The sequence below is a fragment of the Arvicola amphibius genome, chromosome 12 (assembly GCF_903992535.2).
Source record: "Arvicola amphibius chromosome 12, mArvAmp1.2, whole genome shotgun sequence".
In the NCBI taxonomy this organism is placed as follows: Eukaryota; Metazoa; Chordata; class Mammalia; order Rodentia; family Cricetidae; genus Arvicola; species Arvicola amphibius.
Window position 1 is genome coordinate 19,442,153 of NC_052058.2, and position 19,661 is coordinate 19,461,813.

The 19,661-nt window shown below is 38.6% G+C and overlaps 1 protein-coding gene across 4 annotated transcripts in view; it reads left to right on the forward strand.

The window, feature by feature from the left end:
• Rgs7 (regulator of G protein signaling 7) overlaps positions 1-19,661 on the forward strand; it is a 270,718-nt gene that overhangs the window by 198,188 nt on the left and 52,869 nt on the right. For all 4 annotated transcript variants that reach the window (XM_038349251.1, XM_038349249.1, XM_038349250.1 and 1 more), the window contains 3 exons: positions 15,217-15,281; positions 16,293-16,369; positions 16,473-16,554. In XM_038349251.1, the coding sequence (XP_038205179.1) occupies positions 15,217-15,281; positions 16,293-16,369; positions 16,473-16,554 (224 nt within the window). The remainder of the gene's footprint in view (positions 1-15,216; positions 15,282-16,292; positions 16,370-16,472; positions 16,555-19,661) is intronic.

Genomic DNA, 19,661 nt, shown 5'->3' on the forward strand with positions numbered 1-19,661 from the left:
ATTCCTGGTTTTATGACTTGTGTTACTTTCTAGGGTGGCCATAACAAGATATCACAACCTGTGTGGCTTAAGCAACAGAAACTGATTCTTCTAAATAACGGAAGGCATCCTCTGCAGAGAAATTAAAAAACAAACTGCCGTAGAATTGGCTTCTTCTGAGTCTTTGGTTTTCAGAAATCTGACTTCTTACTGTGTCTCACAGGGCTGTCTCTCTGAGCAAGTACATCTCTGGCATCTTTTCTCTTCCTAGAAAGACACCAGTCACCTTAGATTAGGGGCCCACTCTTTGAACCCCATTTTATCTTAATTGTTCCCTTAGTGGCCTTGTCTCCCATTAAGTCAAATTCTGAGATTACTGGGATGTAGAACATCGGGACATTTATTTGGGAAAGGCTCCAATTCAGCTAAGACAGAGTCTATCATTGGTTTCAGCAAATGTTTAGTCTTTGCCTAAAAATATTTTTGTGTGTTTTTCTCTTCTCTGTATGTCATTGCATATGTTTAGATTGTTGATAATTTTATTCTCTTGACTTTGTTTCAACTAGGTGGCAGTTTTGATTATTGTTTTGAAGCTCATTGATTTATCAGTTCAGTCCTGTCTAGTCTACTGATAAACCCATAAAAATTTATTATTTAAAACTTTCTATTAGTGTTTTTTCTTATCACAGTATCCACATTACTCCTGCTCCACCCTCTCCCTACTCCAACACTTCCTGTTTCTCCCCTTTTTCTTTCTTGGGCTTCCCTGGAAGCTCCTTCTTCTTAAAGCAGGTCTGACACGTGTCACTCTTTCAGTCACACTCCCCTGTTGTCATGTAAGGGACCTAGTGACACCTGGTAAGGTTCAGGGAAAGAAGCTACACTGTGAAATCTTGACGATTAGAACTCAGACACATAATGATGCTGGCAAGTGACCTTTGCAACTGTGATTTGGGCTTTTCAAATTCCTTTGCACTTAACTGGACTAAGAAGAACATAGCGGGGGAGGGCTTGGCATCTTCTCCCTGTACCCTAGCACTTACATTAGACCTTGTTAAAGGCAGAAAGCTCTGGGTGTGTTTCAGAATGCTGGCTTTTGCCGCACGTTGTGTACAGTATGAGTGGATTTTTCTTTCTTCCTGACCTCAAAGAAGACTTGAGTCTCATATTTGTCTGCAAGGAGCCTCTGGCTCTTAGAGTTGCAGCTTGTAGCTAGTGTGTTCTTGACTTCAAGATAACATTCCCCAGGCTGCTATTTTAAGTCACAATTCTATAGACAGTCTTAGCTGTCTCTCCAAAAACAGGGCTGATGGTTTGTCTTCTGACACCAACCCTTGAGTAAGACAAAAGCTGGTTCACCCTTGTCCATCTCTTTTTGCCGTGAGGGTAAATGGGAGTGATGACTTTGAGGCTTCCCTCCTGTCATACACGATGCTTGCAGAATTTTCTAGAGAAAATGACAAATATGACAAAGCATTTTGTGCTTTTTTTTGGCCTTGTTTCTACTTTTCTTTTCATTTTATCATGCGGTTGCTTCCTAATGTTTGAGAGCACAGCAAGTTGGTCATGTTTTCTTCTCCATATTCTCTTCTCTGACTGAAGTTAGAAATTTTCTGGAATTCAACCATGACCACCAAGAAGACTATCATCGTTTAAAACAATATGTAGAAGTGCATCTTCTGGGTAAATAAATACAAATAAAAACAATTTTGAAGAAATAAGTGTTGAAGAAGAAAAGGAAAGCTTTATTTACTATACAAAGTGGCTAACCAGATTTTCAGCTCCTAAGGTTGAGGGAACACACTTAAGACACAAGAGCAGTAAGAGCAGGCGGCATCTTACTAAAGCAGACTAAGTCTGTGCCTTTCCCGGGACGAGGAAGACATCTTCCCGGGTCTTCCTATTGTTTCTTCCATGGTCTGCTATTTCCAAGTATGTGGTTGGTAAATGTCCTGGGCTTAGCAGAAGAACCCTATTTTACAATTCTAGAACATTCCTCGGTGAGCAGTGGGTCCATAGACGATGCTATCCCCAAAACTAACATGGCAAATAAGAACGACATACTATGCAGACGGAGGAGCCACGTTTTCTGATCTCATGCCAGTCACCATCAAATATCATGACTCAAATGCAGAGTTAGTGTTTACAATAAAAGTAGCTTTCAAATTACCTAGAAAACATAAAAATCTTTGATTTTGAAAAATATAGTAGGGTAATCTTCTGATTTGTAGACTTCTATATATAAAATAAAATCTTTAATTGTTGCATTAATTTTGCTTGTTATAAGAGGTAATATTTGCATTACAATTCATTTTATAAAATAAATATGCATTATGAGCAAATAAACTATGCTTAAATATGAAAATATAACAAGTTACCTCCTTAAAAAGAAAATCAAACTTAATTTTATAAAAGTAAAATTTACTCATTATCAAGATTTTTATTAAAAGGAAGTAAATATTAATGCCATCTGAAGAATCGAAATTATACTTGTAAATTCTTAACAGAAGCATTTGATATTTCACAGAACTTCTCAATGATAATTTCAGGTGTTAAAAACAAAAAATTTCAGTTGTTAAACAGCAAATCTAAAATCTAAAATCTCTCTAGATTTTAGGGTTTTAGTTTTCAAATATTTAGGCACCTGGTTCACAGTCTTAGTCCAATATCTATGTGTAAGACTATTTATACATAAGAATATTACAAAAGTATATAAATGTATTGTCTATATACCTCGTATAATTCCAAATCCAGTACACAAATAGTTATCCAAATGGGAAGTGAAATATTCTTAAGTGTGGTATCAATAAAATAAATATTTAAATCCCATTAGTGTTTGGAGTGTGCCCCCCAGTTCACAATCTAATATCTAGAGTTGCATTCAATTATATTGAAAATTGTTCCACAAATTTCTAGAGTCACCATCTTGAGAACATCTAACTATTTGTTTCTCTATTTAAGAAACCAGTCCAATGACTTGGGCATGATAACACCAAATGACCTGTCTTATTGGACTCCTTTTTTACTTTTTTGATGAGTGTATCTTTTTATTTCAAATTCTCTGCAAAATTATAAAAAGGGAAAGGAATACATTTTTTATTTTATAGTAACGCGCATTAAGTTCTTAAATGTCTAACTACGATCAATATTACTTTTGTCTTACATCATTGTTTATTTATATATTAAGTAAGAAATAGTATTCTATCATCAGGGTCATAAATATACATATGCAAATATAATGTGCATATGTTTAGGGATTGACTATTCTCTGAGTGTGTCTTTGACTTACCTATATCAATAGGAGTGATTTTACATATAAATTCTTGGTGCTTTTCCCAACCAGTTGAGCTTGGGTCTCTAACTTAAGCTACAAGTAAACATAAATAAAGTCTTCAAGGTGTGCATTATAGATTGAAGGTCAGTGATTATTTGGATTTATGAAGACAAATTAGCTTGCTTTTCCTATTTCTGATGGTTTTCTGTTTTGACTGATTTTTGAATGGTTATTTCTGATTATCTAACTACTTTTTAACTGATGGCATAGCAGGAACTTGAATGTTCCCTATCAACTCTCTTCTGAAATTTACAAACATTATCTAATTTTATCCCTCACAGAAAATATTTAAAATATTACTAGCCATACTCTATAGATGAAAAAGAGCTAAAAAAAAAATAGGATGTGCCGAAGATCTACTCCCCTGATAGTAATCACAGGACAGGGCCATGATCCACTAGGCCATATTGTTTCTCAGCTGGAATGCACAGCCATGTAGAGTGGATGAGAAATTTAGGGAGACAGAATTTTGGAGGAGTTGTGAAAAAAGAAATAAGCAGCAATAAGCTTGAACTAGCTTTCCAATATTTGTTAATGAAGTGAAAAAACATAAAATAAGGAAGAAGACAAAAAGAATAAATAAGTGAATGGTGGGGATGCAGATTAATTCCTAAAAGATGGCATTAAGTTCCATGTGGAAGAACACTGAACACTCATTGAACAAACTTCACTGAAGGTCAAGTCCTGCAGAGAGAGCAAGATAACACATGCACTAGGCATACACCTTCAGCATCTTGCCCAGGCAGTAAGGTTCCAAACAAGCAGTCTGTTCAGATGGTGTTTTTCTATCAGTATCTTAGTTTAGAACTGAATTTCAAACTCTTCAGAATATGATGTGTTGTGTCAATCAAAACACTCTGGTTCTCCAGTGTTAGCATTGAGGTTTAGCCAGAGAAGGAAATGATGACAGCGGCACTGTGGCAGTGTGCAGAAGCACACACCAGGCGAAGGGGAGAAGGGAGGAGTCTGCGCCACAGTGAGGAACGTGCGAACTCACATTTAACTAAAACATGACCTGTTCATTTGTGAACTTACCAGAAGTTTCCAGCCCAGCAATGCAACTTGTATCGACATGGCTCCTTATATTCTGTGGAATTAATCAATTAATTTATAGCAAACCTAACTGACATAAAATGAACATTGCTTTTCAACTTAAAGCCATGAACATTATCCTCTGAAAACCATGAGCAAGGCAGATTGGCACTTCCGCACAGGCATAAGATACCCACTGGGAAGCTTAGTGCAACTGCATGGTCTTGTGAAGTGTTATGAAGTAGAGGCCTCAGTAAGTAAATCACATATTTTTTATTAATTATTGAATCAAAATACCAAGGGACTCTTTACAATTATTAGTACAATGGACATCATTCAGGTTAATTCATGTTGAGCATCCTAGATTGAATGAAAATATTTTGGTTTTGGTAGACCTTTTATCTAACAAAGATGGGATGGAAAGGACACAGGAAACTTAGAAATTATCATTGTACAAGCAAAATTCTCCACTCTATTACTAGAGGTCTTTTAAGATTGGCAAGAATCAGAGTTAGTCTGCACCTCGCTTGCTTTTGTAAGCTGCTAACTACACGGAGCATTCTGATCTCCATTAAATTGTACTAAAGGGAAATTGTTGCTTATGGTGGCCACACTATAAACAATAACAGTTCTGATTTATCAGCGAGGCTTTGGAACACCACATTTAAGATCAAGTGATTTGCCTGGAAAGCTAGTCTCTCATTAAAAGGACCACTGACATGTCCAAGTTCAACTTCTGCTTAAGCACAGTGGGGGTGGAGAAAAGGTCATATTTTGTTTCTATGATGCTGTTTTGAGTGAAAGGAAATCTTTTCTTTTACACTAAAGAGGGAGAAACAGTGTGAGTGAGGGCCCTGGTAAGGTTTTGAATAGGAACACGCCCAATCCCCCAAGGGCTCATATATTCTAATGCTTGATCCCCAGTTGGCAGAATTGTTTGGGTAGGATCCAGAGGTGTGACCTTCTGGGAGGTGGTGTGTCACTGGGGGCATGCTTTAAAATTTCAGAAGTCAGGGCCATCCCTCTGTCTCTTTCTCTGCATTTGCTTGTGGATCAGACATAAGCTCTCAGCTACTGCTCCAGCACCATTCCTGCCTTTCTGCTGTCATGCTCCCAATGTCTGTCTGTGTGAGTGAGAGAACCTGGCTTGCTCCATCCTTAAGACTGCGAGCTGCAGAACACCTGAGAAATCATCCCATCTGGCCATCTCACTGAGGCAGCTGGTGTTCGGGGAGCTGTAGGGAAGGCCACCAGGCCAAAGCCACACCTCTCACTGGACATATTAAGATATTGAAAAATGAGGCTATTAGAAAGACACCTGGATCTGTCTTTGCAGGACACACAATAAAGATCTTCTAAAGCTTACTAAGTAATTGTAAATGTTCGAAGAATAGTCATGAGCGTCATCCCATTGTACCTGTAGTGTTCATTAGTGGCTGGTTAGGCAGCGTTCCCAGGCTGCTTTCTTGTTAACTTTGTGGTTTCAGATTCTTTTCAAAGGGCTTTCTCTTTGAGCTGAGAAATCTTTTCCTAAGGCATCCCAGTGTCCTGCGCTGCTTGCTGCTTCCTCGCTTCGTCTGTGAAGCTTGGGCAGCTCAGAGCTGTTATAATACAAGAAACTGATCATGTGTTGTTCCCCAAGATCATGGTGCTGTTCTCCAAGTTACAGCGTTGTACCTCTGGCTGGATTCCTTGGAGGGTGAAGCAAGGGTAAGGCAGGCAAAGGCTGGCAAAGGCTTCCAAGGCGTGACTCTGATTTAGGTGTATTTTCCAGCTGAAAAAGAACAGTGTCTGTGCTTAGGTTACAAAGAAGACCTGGGGCTCCTTACCAGATGTCACTTTCTGTTCAGTTCAGACCTTCAATGAAATATGTGCACTCTCTAAAATGTAGATTACTATTATTTAATTCCTCTGGATAATTCAGAAGAAAAGAAGATAAGAAAAAAAGAGAATAGGTGTCGTTTTGTTAAGAATAGAGACAATAATATCTATTTCAACGAAATTGTGACTGCATATAGATTGAGTCCAAAATTATATAGAAAATTAAATTGCTCCTTTACTTTACCGTTACTCGTGTGTGTGTGTGTGTGTGCACATGTGTGCACGTCTGTGTTAGTCACATAGGTGCTATGCACTTAGGGCGAACAGAAAAAGTATCAGCAAAGCATGCTTGAAGAAATATCAGGGTTGGGGTTCAAGCATCAACTCCAAAGGAAAGGCTGGGGGATTAGAAATTCAAGGTTATCTTTGAGTATTTACAGAGTTCAAGACCATCCCTGGGAGATATGGGGCCATATTATTTTTAAAAAATCCTTTCCCATTGCATATGCCAAGAAATATAATAATGCATATTCTGGAAAATGAGGGATAAAAGTAGTAGGCAGTCAGAATATATCTTTTCTGGTTTAAGTTAAGATTTTATTTGAAAATTTAGCAAATATCAGAATAAAAGTGATTTCTTACGGTGAAGTTTCTGTAACAGGCAGTCATATACCTTAACAGGATGGAATTGCCCATATTTGTAACTTTCCATGGTTTAAAGTAAACCATTTTTTTCCCACCATCCATCAGAAATACTAGACTTTACCTCTCTGGTTAAAACAACAAACCACTGTTTTAATACAGTTTGCATTTAAGATGATTTTGTTGGAGACCTGCTTTGCAAGACAGGAGGCAGCGCTCTGAAAGAAAGCAGCCTTTTAATGAACAAGATCAGCTGTGCTAATTGTTCTAGTGGTTTTGCTGGTCCACAATGCATGAGTTTTCAGAGCCGAAATAAATGGTGTCTTTCTTCAGACAAAAAGAAGTGGAGGCTGAGGTACAACAAAAACACATGGCTTAGAGAAAAGTAGTCACTCTGTATCTGAAACAATGAACCACAAGGATAGCACTAAATCTGAAGCCTGCAGAGATCTGGTGTAAACCGCACAGAATGTTGGGAGACTAGAGTGATGGGTCGGTGCTCTGAGAGTTACAGAAAACATAACGTTGGACCACAGCTGACAAAGAGCTTCGCTGAGACTTGAGACAACACAAGGCTTCAACGTGAAGTCCTTCTAATTATACGAAGCTGTCCAAGAAAGCAGCAAGGAAGCTAAGAGAAAAACAAAATTGTATTTCAGAAATCTAGTCACAAGCATGTGAGAAGCCGAAGAAGGAAGTCATTAGTCATCAAACCACTAAAGCAATAGAAAGACTGGGCTCTGACTGAGAGCCCTCTGGGGATACCAAGAAAAGGAGAACCTGAAGTTGTCACAGCATTGTTCTGTAGTCGGTCGCATAGAACACTGAGAAGAGCCCGGTACACCAAATAGATAAGCTCAATGTGAAAATGAGACACCAACCAGGGAAATGTGAAGCCATCGGAAAGATCAACAGGTCAGCAAGAGGTATGGGTCAACGAGATCTAAGTACCATAGTAGGTGATCACAAAGAGAACTGGAAATGTCAGAAAATAGAATTAAACACTGGAATGTTTCCAGAAGGATTTGAGAAGTAATCCTGTGGATCTTGCAGTAATACAAAATGAAGATGTTGTAATTAAAGCCTCAATGAGCAAGTTGAAATAAATTGGAGGTGATGACTTGAAAAACAAAAAGGCTGATTCAGATTGTTAACCAGATGATACGGAGGTGGGAAAATCTGGAGAGCAGGTTCAGAGATAGAGAACACATACTAGGGTGCTCAGGAGAGCTTGGGAAACCAGCACTGGTCAATGAAGGAAGAGTTGACATCATGTCCTAGTTAGGGTTTCCATTGCTGTGAAGAGACACCATGACCACTGTGACTCTTAATAAGGAAATCATTTAGTTGGGGCTGGCTTACAGTTTCAGAGATTTAGTCCATTATCATCATGGTAGGAAGCATAACAGCCTGCAGGCAGACAGGACACTGGAGAAAAAGCTGAGTGTTCTTTAGCTGGATCCTCAGGCAGCAGGAAGAGAGAGTGTCACTGGGCCTGGCTTGAGCTTCTAAAACCTCAAACCCACCCCCACTGACACACTTCCTTCAGTAAGGCCACATTTCCCAATGGTGCCACCCCCTATGAGTCTATGGGGTCATTTTTATTCATAAAATGAGTCATTTTAGGACTTGAGGAAGAAGAAAAGGTGTTGACCATTACATTTGAAACTACTAAGAATGCTAGTTAAACTTCATGAATTTTTGAATTTTTTGTCTTAAAATTTACCTGGGGGAGGGTTCCTATTGTCATTCCATGTGTGGAGGTCAGAGGACAGCTTACAAGAACTGGTTGTCTCCTTCTTCCATGTTGATTCCAGGGACCAATCTCAGATTGTCAGTGTTGCCAGCCATCATCTTTACCCACTAAGCCATCCCACAGCCCAAAGGTTTCTGAAAAGTTTAAAGGTATTGTTAATAAATACATTAGACAAAGAAAGAAGAGAGAGGAGAGGGAGACAAACGACAAGGAAGGAAAAATAGTTTACTGTTCTTTTGTTAGCTTTGCTGTCTTAAGTGGAGACTATCTCACAATGTGTCTGAGATGGGGCTTAGCTTCACAGGCATGCAGAACTGAGTTTGGTGAATAAGACTTTTTGTATGTTATATGTTCAGGGTGCATATAATGTGATGGTGTGTGTGCCTTGGGTGTATATGCGGGGGCCAGAGCAGTGAAAAAAATAAGCCTTAACGAGACAGAGTTTCTCACTGAACTAGAAATTTGCAGTTTGTTATAAGTTGGCTGGCCAGTGAGCTCTTGGGATTCTATCTGCACCCACAGTGCTGGTGTTAAAAATCCAAAATACACATGCCTAGCTTTTTGTGAGGTACTGGGAGTCAGATCTGCATGGTTGAGCAAGTACTTTTACCTACTGAACCATCTCCATGACTCCAAGGATATTCTATTTTTAAAAAGGGATCTATGTCATCCTTTAGAATTAAATTAGTAATAATTTCAGTATATAATTTTTAATACTCCCTAATTATTGAGCTTTCACCTATATATCCATTAAATATAGACTGTATTTGAGTTTCAAATTAGGTCTAAGAAGCAACAACAGATTAACATACCTTACTTTCCAGAAGTTTTTCAAAATCACTTGTTTCTTTCCCTGCATAGACCATAATGAGTAAAGACAAAGCTAGCAGTGAGTAGACAGAAACACAGAAAGTAGTAGGAACAACAGACAGTGAAGATATCCTCTCATTTGAATGGAATCATTGGGACTTAGTGCTAGGAAAATGCCCTATGGATATAACTAAAGTTTATTTTTTTCAAAAAATTTGGCAGCTTTAGAACACTGGAGCCAGTCCAAGTAACCACATTAAAGGTTCCCTATTCATACACAAGGGCTATAAATACAAGCGAGATCAGAGAAAGCCTGCTTGTCTTTCAAGGATTCTTTTACTTCAGTGTGGCACTGTAGCAGGAGGTCTTGTCCCTCACCTGACTTTAATTCTCAGCTCTGTGGGCGTCCAGATGTTTGGCAGCAAGCTTTGAACAGAAGGAATAGAAGGAAGCTCTGGTGTGTGTATTTCAGGGAGCACCTGATAGAAAGCGTTGGGTTCAGCATGCTGCTCTCCAGTTCCCTGACACCAGCATGGTCACCTCATCCAGACAAGTGGGCAAACATTCGGGGAAACAAGAAACATTATGGGAATTTCAAGTAGTAAAAGACGTGAGTTCTGCAAGAATCTAAGCTCAGATATATTGGTTCAAATAAATTTACACTGTGAAAGACAGTTTTCTGTTTAATTTCCCAAGACAGCCACTTTCTCTGCCTTCCCTCTAGGATCCAAAATAACTGGATTGAAATGGTTTTCAAATGAAACATGAATACTTCAATTTATTTCAAAATGATAATTAGTAGTACAAAATAAATTATATTCATTAAACTATTAGAAGTCTGTAAAGAATAAGTATAAACTTGTTTTTCAGCATGGATGGTGGATTGTATTAGTTACCATGTAATTTCTGAGGTCGTAGTTTTGGAGGTAAATATTTGAGATTTTATTTGGGCAGGTAAGGTTGAATGGTAACAAGTTTTATTACTTATCAATTACTAATGTGGAAGTTAAAGAAAACTAACTCATGAAAGTAGTAAAGAAAATAAAGAGGAGGAAGGAAATGGAGAAAGAAAGCCGTGAGGAAAAGACTACCAAATGTAACAGAAAGAATGAAAGGGGGCTGGAGAGATGGCTAGTGGCTAAGAACACTTGCTGCTCTTCCAGAGGACCCAGGTTGGATTCTCAGCACCCATAGGAAGGTTCATAGCCATCTGTAAATCCAGCTCCAAGGAACCTGATACTCTCCTCTGACACCTGACATGCATGAGGTATACAGACATATCCATCCAAGCAAAATATCCATTCACATAAAACAAAATTAAGAATTAAAATATTTAAATTTGTCCACCAAAAGGATAGGCATTATAGTTGGATTTTAAGTAAAATAAAGTAACTCAGTGTAAACAAATGGTGGCAAGCAAGGTATGGTGATACACACTTTTAATCCCAGGTTTCTAGAGGCAGAGGCAAGCAAATATCTGTGACTGTACCCAGTCTGGTATTCATAAAAAGTTTTAGGCCAGCTTGGGTTACACAGTTAAAACCTTTTTTCAAAAACTAACTAAGTAAGAAAGTAAATAAAATTGTAGACAAGGGTTTAGCAGACAAATATATTACAGCACAAAGACAAAATTAGAAATAGTAATATTAATTAAATTAAAAATATTAAATGGGAAAATGAAATTAAAATATTAAATTGGTAAAGGTAACATTCCAAAGAAATACAGTAAAATCTGTAATATGAAAAGTGTTGGGAATTTAATAAAACAGATACAGAAAACTAATGAAATCACAAGACTTTAATACTTTTGTTTCCAGCCAGACTAGCAAAAACCCAAAGGAAGCAAAAGGTTCATCATTCCCGAAGAGAAAAGCATTATGTACAAAAATGTGGCAATGCTGTAAAATTCAAACTCTGCCATTTGCTGCAGACTTCAAATATATGTGAAGAAAAACCCTTATTAGATCATTATGCGTACAGTCAAAATTATTTATATAATGATATAAATATGGTTCAAAAATCACACAAACACACACACTTCATTCATAGGACAGTCTGTGGTGGCTAGAGAAAACAAGTTGTATCTATATAAAACAATAGAAAACTTCAATCATATTATGTTTAATATAGAAAAGCAAATTTCAATACATGTACCACTGATGCATGTATATGTATATGTTCATGCACACAATCCATACTTAATATGCTGTATATCATCTTTATTGTTGATCTTTTCTCAAGAAGCCTAGGGGAAATGAACTTCTTGTATATGTAGAGAGCTTGCGTTTTTTTATCTCTAACATACAAACTGTTTTTAAACCTAACTGGAAAAAGTCAGGTCCTCCAATATAAAATATCACTTGGCTGAATCAACAAATAAAACAGGCAAGCAAATAAACAAGCCCTCAAAAGGTCAATAAATCGTGATGTTTCCTTCCACTTGACAGATGGATATTGAGCATTTCCTCTGGGGCAAATTTTTCTCAGCATGAGGACCCATCAGTACCGGTGACAATGATGGGGTGGGGGTCACTTTCTAAAATCCGCAGAGGCAACATGAAGGAAATATTTGCTTCAAACCTCTGTCACTTCTAGAGAATAGCTAGATCAACACGATGCGTCAGTTAAGCAAGAAAGCATACAATTCAGATAAATAATGACCAAGTACCTGAATAAATATTTCTAAGGAAAGACAAAAAAATGATCAACTGGCCTACAGAAAGGCGTTTGGCATTAATAACTGATGGAGGAGTGTCTATGTGTTACTTTCATTGATTAATAAAGAAACTCCCTTGGCCCTTTAAGAGGACAGAAAATTAGGTAGGCGGAGTAGACAGAACAGAATTGTGGGAGAAAGGAAGCAGAGTTGGGGGAGACGCTTCAGGCAGTCGCCATAGTGAGTCGCCATGCTTCTCCTCTCTGAGATGGACGCAGGTTAAGATCTCTCCTGGTAAGCGACCACCTCGTGGTGCTACACAGATTACTAAATATGGGTTAATTAACCAATAAGAGACTAAAACTAATGGGCCAGGCAGTGTTTAAAAGGACAGAGTTTCCGTGTAATTATTTTTGGTGTAAAGCTAGCCAGATGGCGGGACGCAGCCCTGCTGCTCCATGTACAAATAACCACTGGCAAATTCAGTTTTTCAGTTAGAAGGACTGAGATCAGGAACTCTATCGTATAAAATGCAACAACAGTTTATGTGTGTGTTTGAAGGTCACTACAGAATGGATTTTAAATATTCTAATCTGGCAGGATGTATAAGGGAGGGATGGTGAGGAAGAAGATGGTGAGATGATGGGGGTGAGAAATGTGTGTGACACTGCCCTTCTACACTGTGAGTGTGTAGCAAAGCATCAAGCTGTACAACACAAACACACATGCTTAAATCAAAATAAAAGTGAATGTGGCATGCTGGATGGCAACTCAGCAGATACAAGGTGCGACTGCCAAGCCGGACAACGTGAATTTATTCTTTAGGATCCACATGGTAGACGGAGAGAGCTGACTCCCACAAGTTGAGCTCTGACTATCTCACAGGAATGCATGCACACATGCGTGCGCACACACACACATACCATGGCACATATGTACCTATAAGCACTTACACACTCGTATAATAAATGTTGTACAAATTATTATAAAGTCTGCTGAAATATATATCTGTTTAGACTTGTCCTTGTCTACAACTTTTTTCCTTTTCTCTTGGAAATAAAATTAAAATTATGCACAGGGTAAAATAAAAATATGTAATATTGAAAAATCTGTTCTGCCATTTCTTCATTCACTTTCTCTCTTGCTTTACAACCTCAGAAGGATACAGCAGTCGTTCCCAACCTTCCTAATGCTGTGACACTTTAATACAGTTTCTCATGTTGTGGTGACTCCTGAACATAAAATTATTTTGTTGCTACTTCATAACTGTAATTTTGCTACTGATATGAATTGTAATGCAAATATCTGATATGCAGGCTATCTGATAAGTGACCTCCTAAGGAGTCATGGCCCAAATGTCAAGAATCATTGCATTAGAGCCTTATCAGTAGGTCTTGATGGCCAAAAGCAGGGGCACTGGAGAAAGTCCCATATATTCCTTTGACACACAAGCTGGATTCATGGAGATGACCTCAACTTTCAACCTTGGAAATGCGCTTGAAGTTTGTTAACTGGCAATAGAAACTGTCAATAACTTGATGCTCCCTGACCTACCCAAGCTTGAAAAGCAAGACTGTGGGAACTGCCTGATTTTTTTTTAAATTCAAGAATAGGAGGAAAGTTAGTCCACAAAATAAACATTCAAAGATTATTTCAAAAGAAACAGAGCAGCCTCCTGATCCTATGTCTTCACTTGTATTGTTTGGATTACGTGTTGTATGTTTTCCAAGTGCACATTTGGCCTTTGCATTCCTACTCCTTATGAAGTAAACATTCTTGTCTTCATCCTTCGCTAGAGGTGCCAGAGTGTCACAATGATCAATGACCCTGCCATCTATGGGGCATGACTCTGAATATTTCTGCCACAGACATCAATGTTTATGCAAGAGACTACTTCGCATTGTAGAGAATTCCAGAACTGAGAGAAAGACTCTCCTATTGATATTACCTTCTAACCAGTCCTCACTGATTCAGAAACCTGGGCTTCTCGACCAAATTGTCAAACGTGTTTGAACCAAATCCTATACCTTTATTATTCAGCCAGCCAAGGCCCTGGGTGGGTTCAAACCCCAGTAAAACACACACATACACACACACACACACACACACACACACACACACACACACACACACACACACCTGGGTTATATTTTTTCCAAGTACAAATTTAGCCTTTGCGTTTCTAGTCCCCATGAACTACACGTTTGTCTTCTCTGTCCTTCACTAAAGAGGACATAGTGATTGATAGCAGCTGTATTTCCTTATCTCAAACCAAAGCAAATATTGTTGAGTGCAAAGGTCATAGGTATAAGACATCTCCATAAGGATAGCCTTACAAAAAGGAGTAGATAATGAGCCTCTGCCAGTGGTTTCATTCAGCATGTAGACTGTTATAATTAATTAGTATTGGTCTTCATGAGATCCAAGATTCACCCTTAATGAAAAACAAAGACAGAAGGTATTCTGAGAATTGGGACTCTGCCTGCAGACCTGGTTGTCTTGAAATGTTCCTTAAAGTCTTCAGGGTAATTTTAAACATCTAAAGATTTGTACCGGGGCAATGCTGCCACCCCTGTTCTCTCCTACCCCTCCCAGTTCATTAAACCTGCTGCCATGACCAGCCTGCATGGTGGCCAAACAGACTGAGGAAAATACTATAGAAGGGAAACACTTTTTGTGTTAGACTCTGCTCTTCTAGCACAAAGCAACTGACTAATGAGCAACTCTTGCAAAATAAAGAGAGAAGCCAAGAATCCTTAAGCTTACATAAGACATCCTGGTAGTTGACAGTACAATCTTGAAATAATTCAAAATGCCTGCCAGACATCTAATCTTGCAATTACCTTTTACAAAATGATTTTAACTATCTAGATTCTAAGCTCATTTAATCTCTGAAAAGATTTTATTTCTCCTTACTATTAGTTGATGATAAATTTATGCCTACCATTTAATACCAAAAAATGATTATCCTAGCTTAATATTCTACTTATTTGTGACTTTTTAAATGCCAGTATTTGAATCATATAGTCTGCTTTTATCACTATTTATTTTTGTCTAAAAAAGATAACAATAGTAAATTAAACTTGATTGAAAGTGACAAATATCTTGACACATAGTGCTATTTTGCTATATTTAATGTTTCAGTGCTAACGAGCAGCCAAGAAATGATACTATTTTTCCTTTCAGCTGTTTACCTCTGCAAGAGAACAATGCAAAACAAGGCAAGGCTAGAGCTAGCAGATTATGAAGCTGTAAGTACCAAGGATGCTAATACAGTGGTATAAAACGAGCACCAACCAAACCTTTGGCCGTATCTGGGTTCTCTGTGCCTTCTTACATGGATGAATCACAAGGACCAGGCTTCACAGCCCAGTGCTTTTCGCGACTCCTCTCTGTCTGCTTCCTCTTTTCCCTCACATTAAGGACAATAGCACACAAATTCAATGTATAAAAAAAAAGTACATCTTACTCTTTTAAACTAACTTATTTGTAAAGATTTCAGATACATACTACATCGATAAGGCCTGACCTGTGAGGATGGAAAACTGTTTACATTGGGGGCCGATTTAGCAGGACCGTCCGATTGATTGCTCCCATCAGTCGAAGGCAGTCTAGTGTAATTTGTTCTAATGATTACTGTGTTGTGATAACTAATTCAGAGTACTGTGCAGATGTAGAACCTGGGCTGCCAAAGATTGATAACTATTCTCAGGACCCGAACCAATCGATTGGATCAGTGGTAGGAAGGCATTGCTCTCCTGTTTCTGTAGGATGGGCACGGAAAGATCCAGTGAATTGGTCTTCAGGAGAAACAAAGGGATGTTCAGTGCTTTACACTGAATGTCCTGCAAGATGATTGCTATTGATTGGTGCCTGGGACTGTAGCTTGGTTGGTAAAGTCTTTGTCTGGCACACAAAAAGCTCTGTTTTCTATCCTCAGCATGACATATATTAGGCATGTTGGCACACACACACACACACACACACACACATATATATATATATATATGTATACATATATATATATATGTGTGTGTGTGTGTGTGTGTGTGTGTGTGTGTGTGTGTGTGTATTCCCCTCACTGGGAAGGTAGTTCAAAGTCATATTTAGCTACATTGTGAGTTAGAGGCTAGCCTGAGCCCATGAGGCCCAAGATTTGAAAGTTCAGGAAGCACAGTTGATTCAGATTCAGAGTATATATAACACTTTAGAAATTCTGAAAGAAAGACGAAAATATATTCAGCTGTCCTATGTTTTTTCAGGAGAGCCTTGCCAGGCTGCAGAGAGCATTTGCCCGGAAGTGGGAGTTCATTTTCATGCAAGCAGAAGCACAAGCAAAGTGAGTCATTGTGAGTCTGTGGGGAGATTTGCTCAGGTGCGGCCTTCTGTGCAGAGGTGGTCCAACTAGTTCTGCTAACTCTTCATTGTTGCCACATTGACAGAGTGGATAAGAAGAGGGACAAAATCGAAAGGAAGATTCTCGATAGTCAAGAGAGAGCATTCTGGGACGTCCACAGGCCTGTGGTGAGTAAACTAACATGTTTCTCTGAACTCATGTCTCAGGGTTGGAAGAAAAGGGAGCCCTGGATCAGACCGGGTCCCCTCACAATATATCCCAGTGTCTGCGTGAATTAGTTAAGAAAAGATTGCTGCCTCTGTATAAGATGAGACTTCATACAATGCATATTTGTAAAAGGATACATTTCCCCTTGATGTGGCTAGACAGCCGACTCTGAACAGCCAAGCTTTGATGCTGTTGCCAACACTTGAAGGGGAAAAACACACGGTTAACAGAGCAGTGTTTTGGGGTTTTTTTTATGCTTACTATTTACTTTTTTGGCTTGGTAGAGAAAGTTAGAATCAAAATGTAATTGCTTGCCTTTATTTTCTTCTTTATAACTTATTAATGCTTATTGTATCTCTTGAAAGTTAGCATATCATTGAATTTAAATCAGTTCATACTTCCTAAATTTTTCTTTTTGCATTTGTTATTAATCTTGTGTATGGGGGTTGGAGCACATGTGACGATAAGAGAACAGCTCGTGGGAGTCCATCCTGTTCATGTGGATGCCTGGGACTGAACCTGAATGTTAAGCTTTGTGGCAAAGGCCTTTATGCTCTGAGCTATCTCACCAATCTATCAATTCATACTTTTAATGACTCAACTTTGAGTCTATATAAGAACCTAGCTCTTCTCTCTCTAATATTGTCAAACTAAGTGACTCACTAGAACAAGTACTGAATGTCCTTAATACCAGAAAACTTGTGGAAGCTGTTTAAGTGTGTTTCAAACCCCCACAAGATAGCATATCTCCTGTGCATGGTACCACAAGTATGTAAGCCTAGCCCTCAGGAGGTTGAGGCGGGGGACTTAAAGGTTTAAAGTCAGCTTAGGATACATAGCAAGACCCTACTTCTAGAGAAACAAGCAAGAGGCTAGAGAAATGTTTCAGTGGTTATGAGCCTATACTGCTCTCTTCCAGAGGACCTGGGTTCAGTTACCCATAGTAGGTGACTCCCAACTTCCTACAACTCTAACCTTGAGGGTTTCATTGCCCTCTTCTCGCCTCCATGGAAACAGGCTTTCAAATGTTCAAGCATGCATGTATATGTGTGAGTGCATATTTGCACACATGCACATACACATACACACACACAATTAAAATGATAAGTTAATAATGAACCAAATAAAAAGATCACATGTCTAGCCTCATTTTTGTTTTACAAAGATATCTTTCTCTTCTATGAATTTCTTTAACTACAGATAGATCACACAAGAGAATATTAATATAGGCATTACCAGAATTAATAATAGGTTCACAGCAGGAAAAAGAATTCACAACAGATGACTTAAAGATATCTTAAAATTTTCCTCTCAACTGCCTTCTGAGTCAGAACAAAACAGAAGGAATCCAGAGATGTATTTGCAAACGTATGTATTTCTATTCAGACAGCAATGCAGTTGTTAAGTTTTATTTTGAGTTTGTTGTCATTTGAATTCTCGAGAGAGAAGAATTGAGCTACCTGGTTTTTCTATTCAAAGTACAGGTGGAGTTTTATTACTTTTGGTAAAGAAGGAATTATGAGATCATGCTCATAACCATCATGAGGATACAAAACAGAATTTCCCCTTCTTTAAAGCAGCCTCCAGACTCTAGAGATACCTTGCTGCATACCTTGCTTTCCAACACTGCGTCTGAATTTCCTTGGGCAGCAAAGGGAGGAAGGATTCACTCTTTCAAGGGGTTCAGTCTACCATATTGAAGAAGACAGAGAAGAGGTCTATTCACTTCATGGTGGGCCAGAAACACACACACAGAAGGAAGTGGTCAGGGATAATGTTTCTTTAAGTACTTTCTCTTGATGAAGGACTTCCTTCAGCTGGACTCTACCACCTAGGGTTTCTACAACGTCCCAAAACAGCGCCATCTGCTGGAAACGGCGCAATGAAATCATGAGCCTGCAGAGGGTGTTAATTCCAATATCCTCTGCATAATGCAGCATAGTCCCATGTTTAATTATGCTATCTTATTTATCCTTTTTATGCCGCCCTGAAGCCATAGGTTCTATCCCCCCAATAGAGATAACAGGCAAATCTTTGTTGTCTGTTTTCTAAAGAAAAAGACTCCGATTGTCCTTGTGCTTTGGTGAGCGGTATTCTACCAACCTACCTTCAATTGTTTACTGTGTCCATGCTACAGAGCTATACATAACTTCTAGGCATGTCCAAAGTTTAGACATGGCAATACCATAACGTTGTCATCTACAAAGTTCATGGTTGAGAACCATATTATCAAGTTACAACTTGCATAATATTTTAGGTAAGTTTCTGATTTTGTTGGGTATGATTTTGTTTTTAGCTAGACTCATAGCTATCATTGGCTGTGTATGGCTAAGGATTGTTCGTGCCTGCATGGGAAGTAATAGCTCTTAATATTTAACATTTTTGAATGGTTCCAGACTTACAAATGATAGCTCTTGTCTAACAGCCATGCCTGCCACTGAGAAGGTACCTCATCTTTTCATATTTCTGGGTGATCACTGAGGGATAACTAAGAAAGACAATGAAATCAGGGACTCTATCCTCAAGGATGGCCTCAGATAGATTTGATTTTGTGACTTCTCAGCCAATCCATAAACTGTATTTCTTCACTGACTGCAGCACTAACTAAAAAACGAATAGAAGTTTCTTTTTCTTTCTTTTTTAAGATTTATTTTATTTTATGGGTATGATTATTTTGTCTGTGCACCATGTGTTTGACTGACCCAGAGACAGCAGCAGAGGGTGTCAGATACCCTGAAACTGGTGTTATAGATAGTTTAAGTCACCATGTGTGTCCTGGGAATCAAACCCAGGTCCTCAGGAAGCGTTGCCAATGCTCATAAATGCTGATCTATCTCTCCAGCCCCTGAAAACGGCTTCCTGAGATAATTGTCCCTCAAAAATAAAATGCACAGGGAATAGAAAGGAGGCCTAGAATGAATAAAGGCTTGTGGGGAGGAAGAGGAGAAGAAAGGGGGAAGTGGTCCTCATTGGGATTTCTAAGGTAAACAGAAAAGCTATGATCCTCAATGATCATATGCTACCACATGACTAGACACTGATCAAACCACTGCTGTGCAGTTGCTAC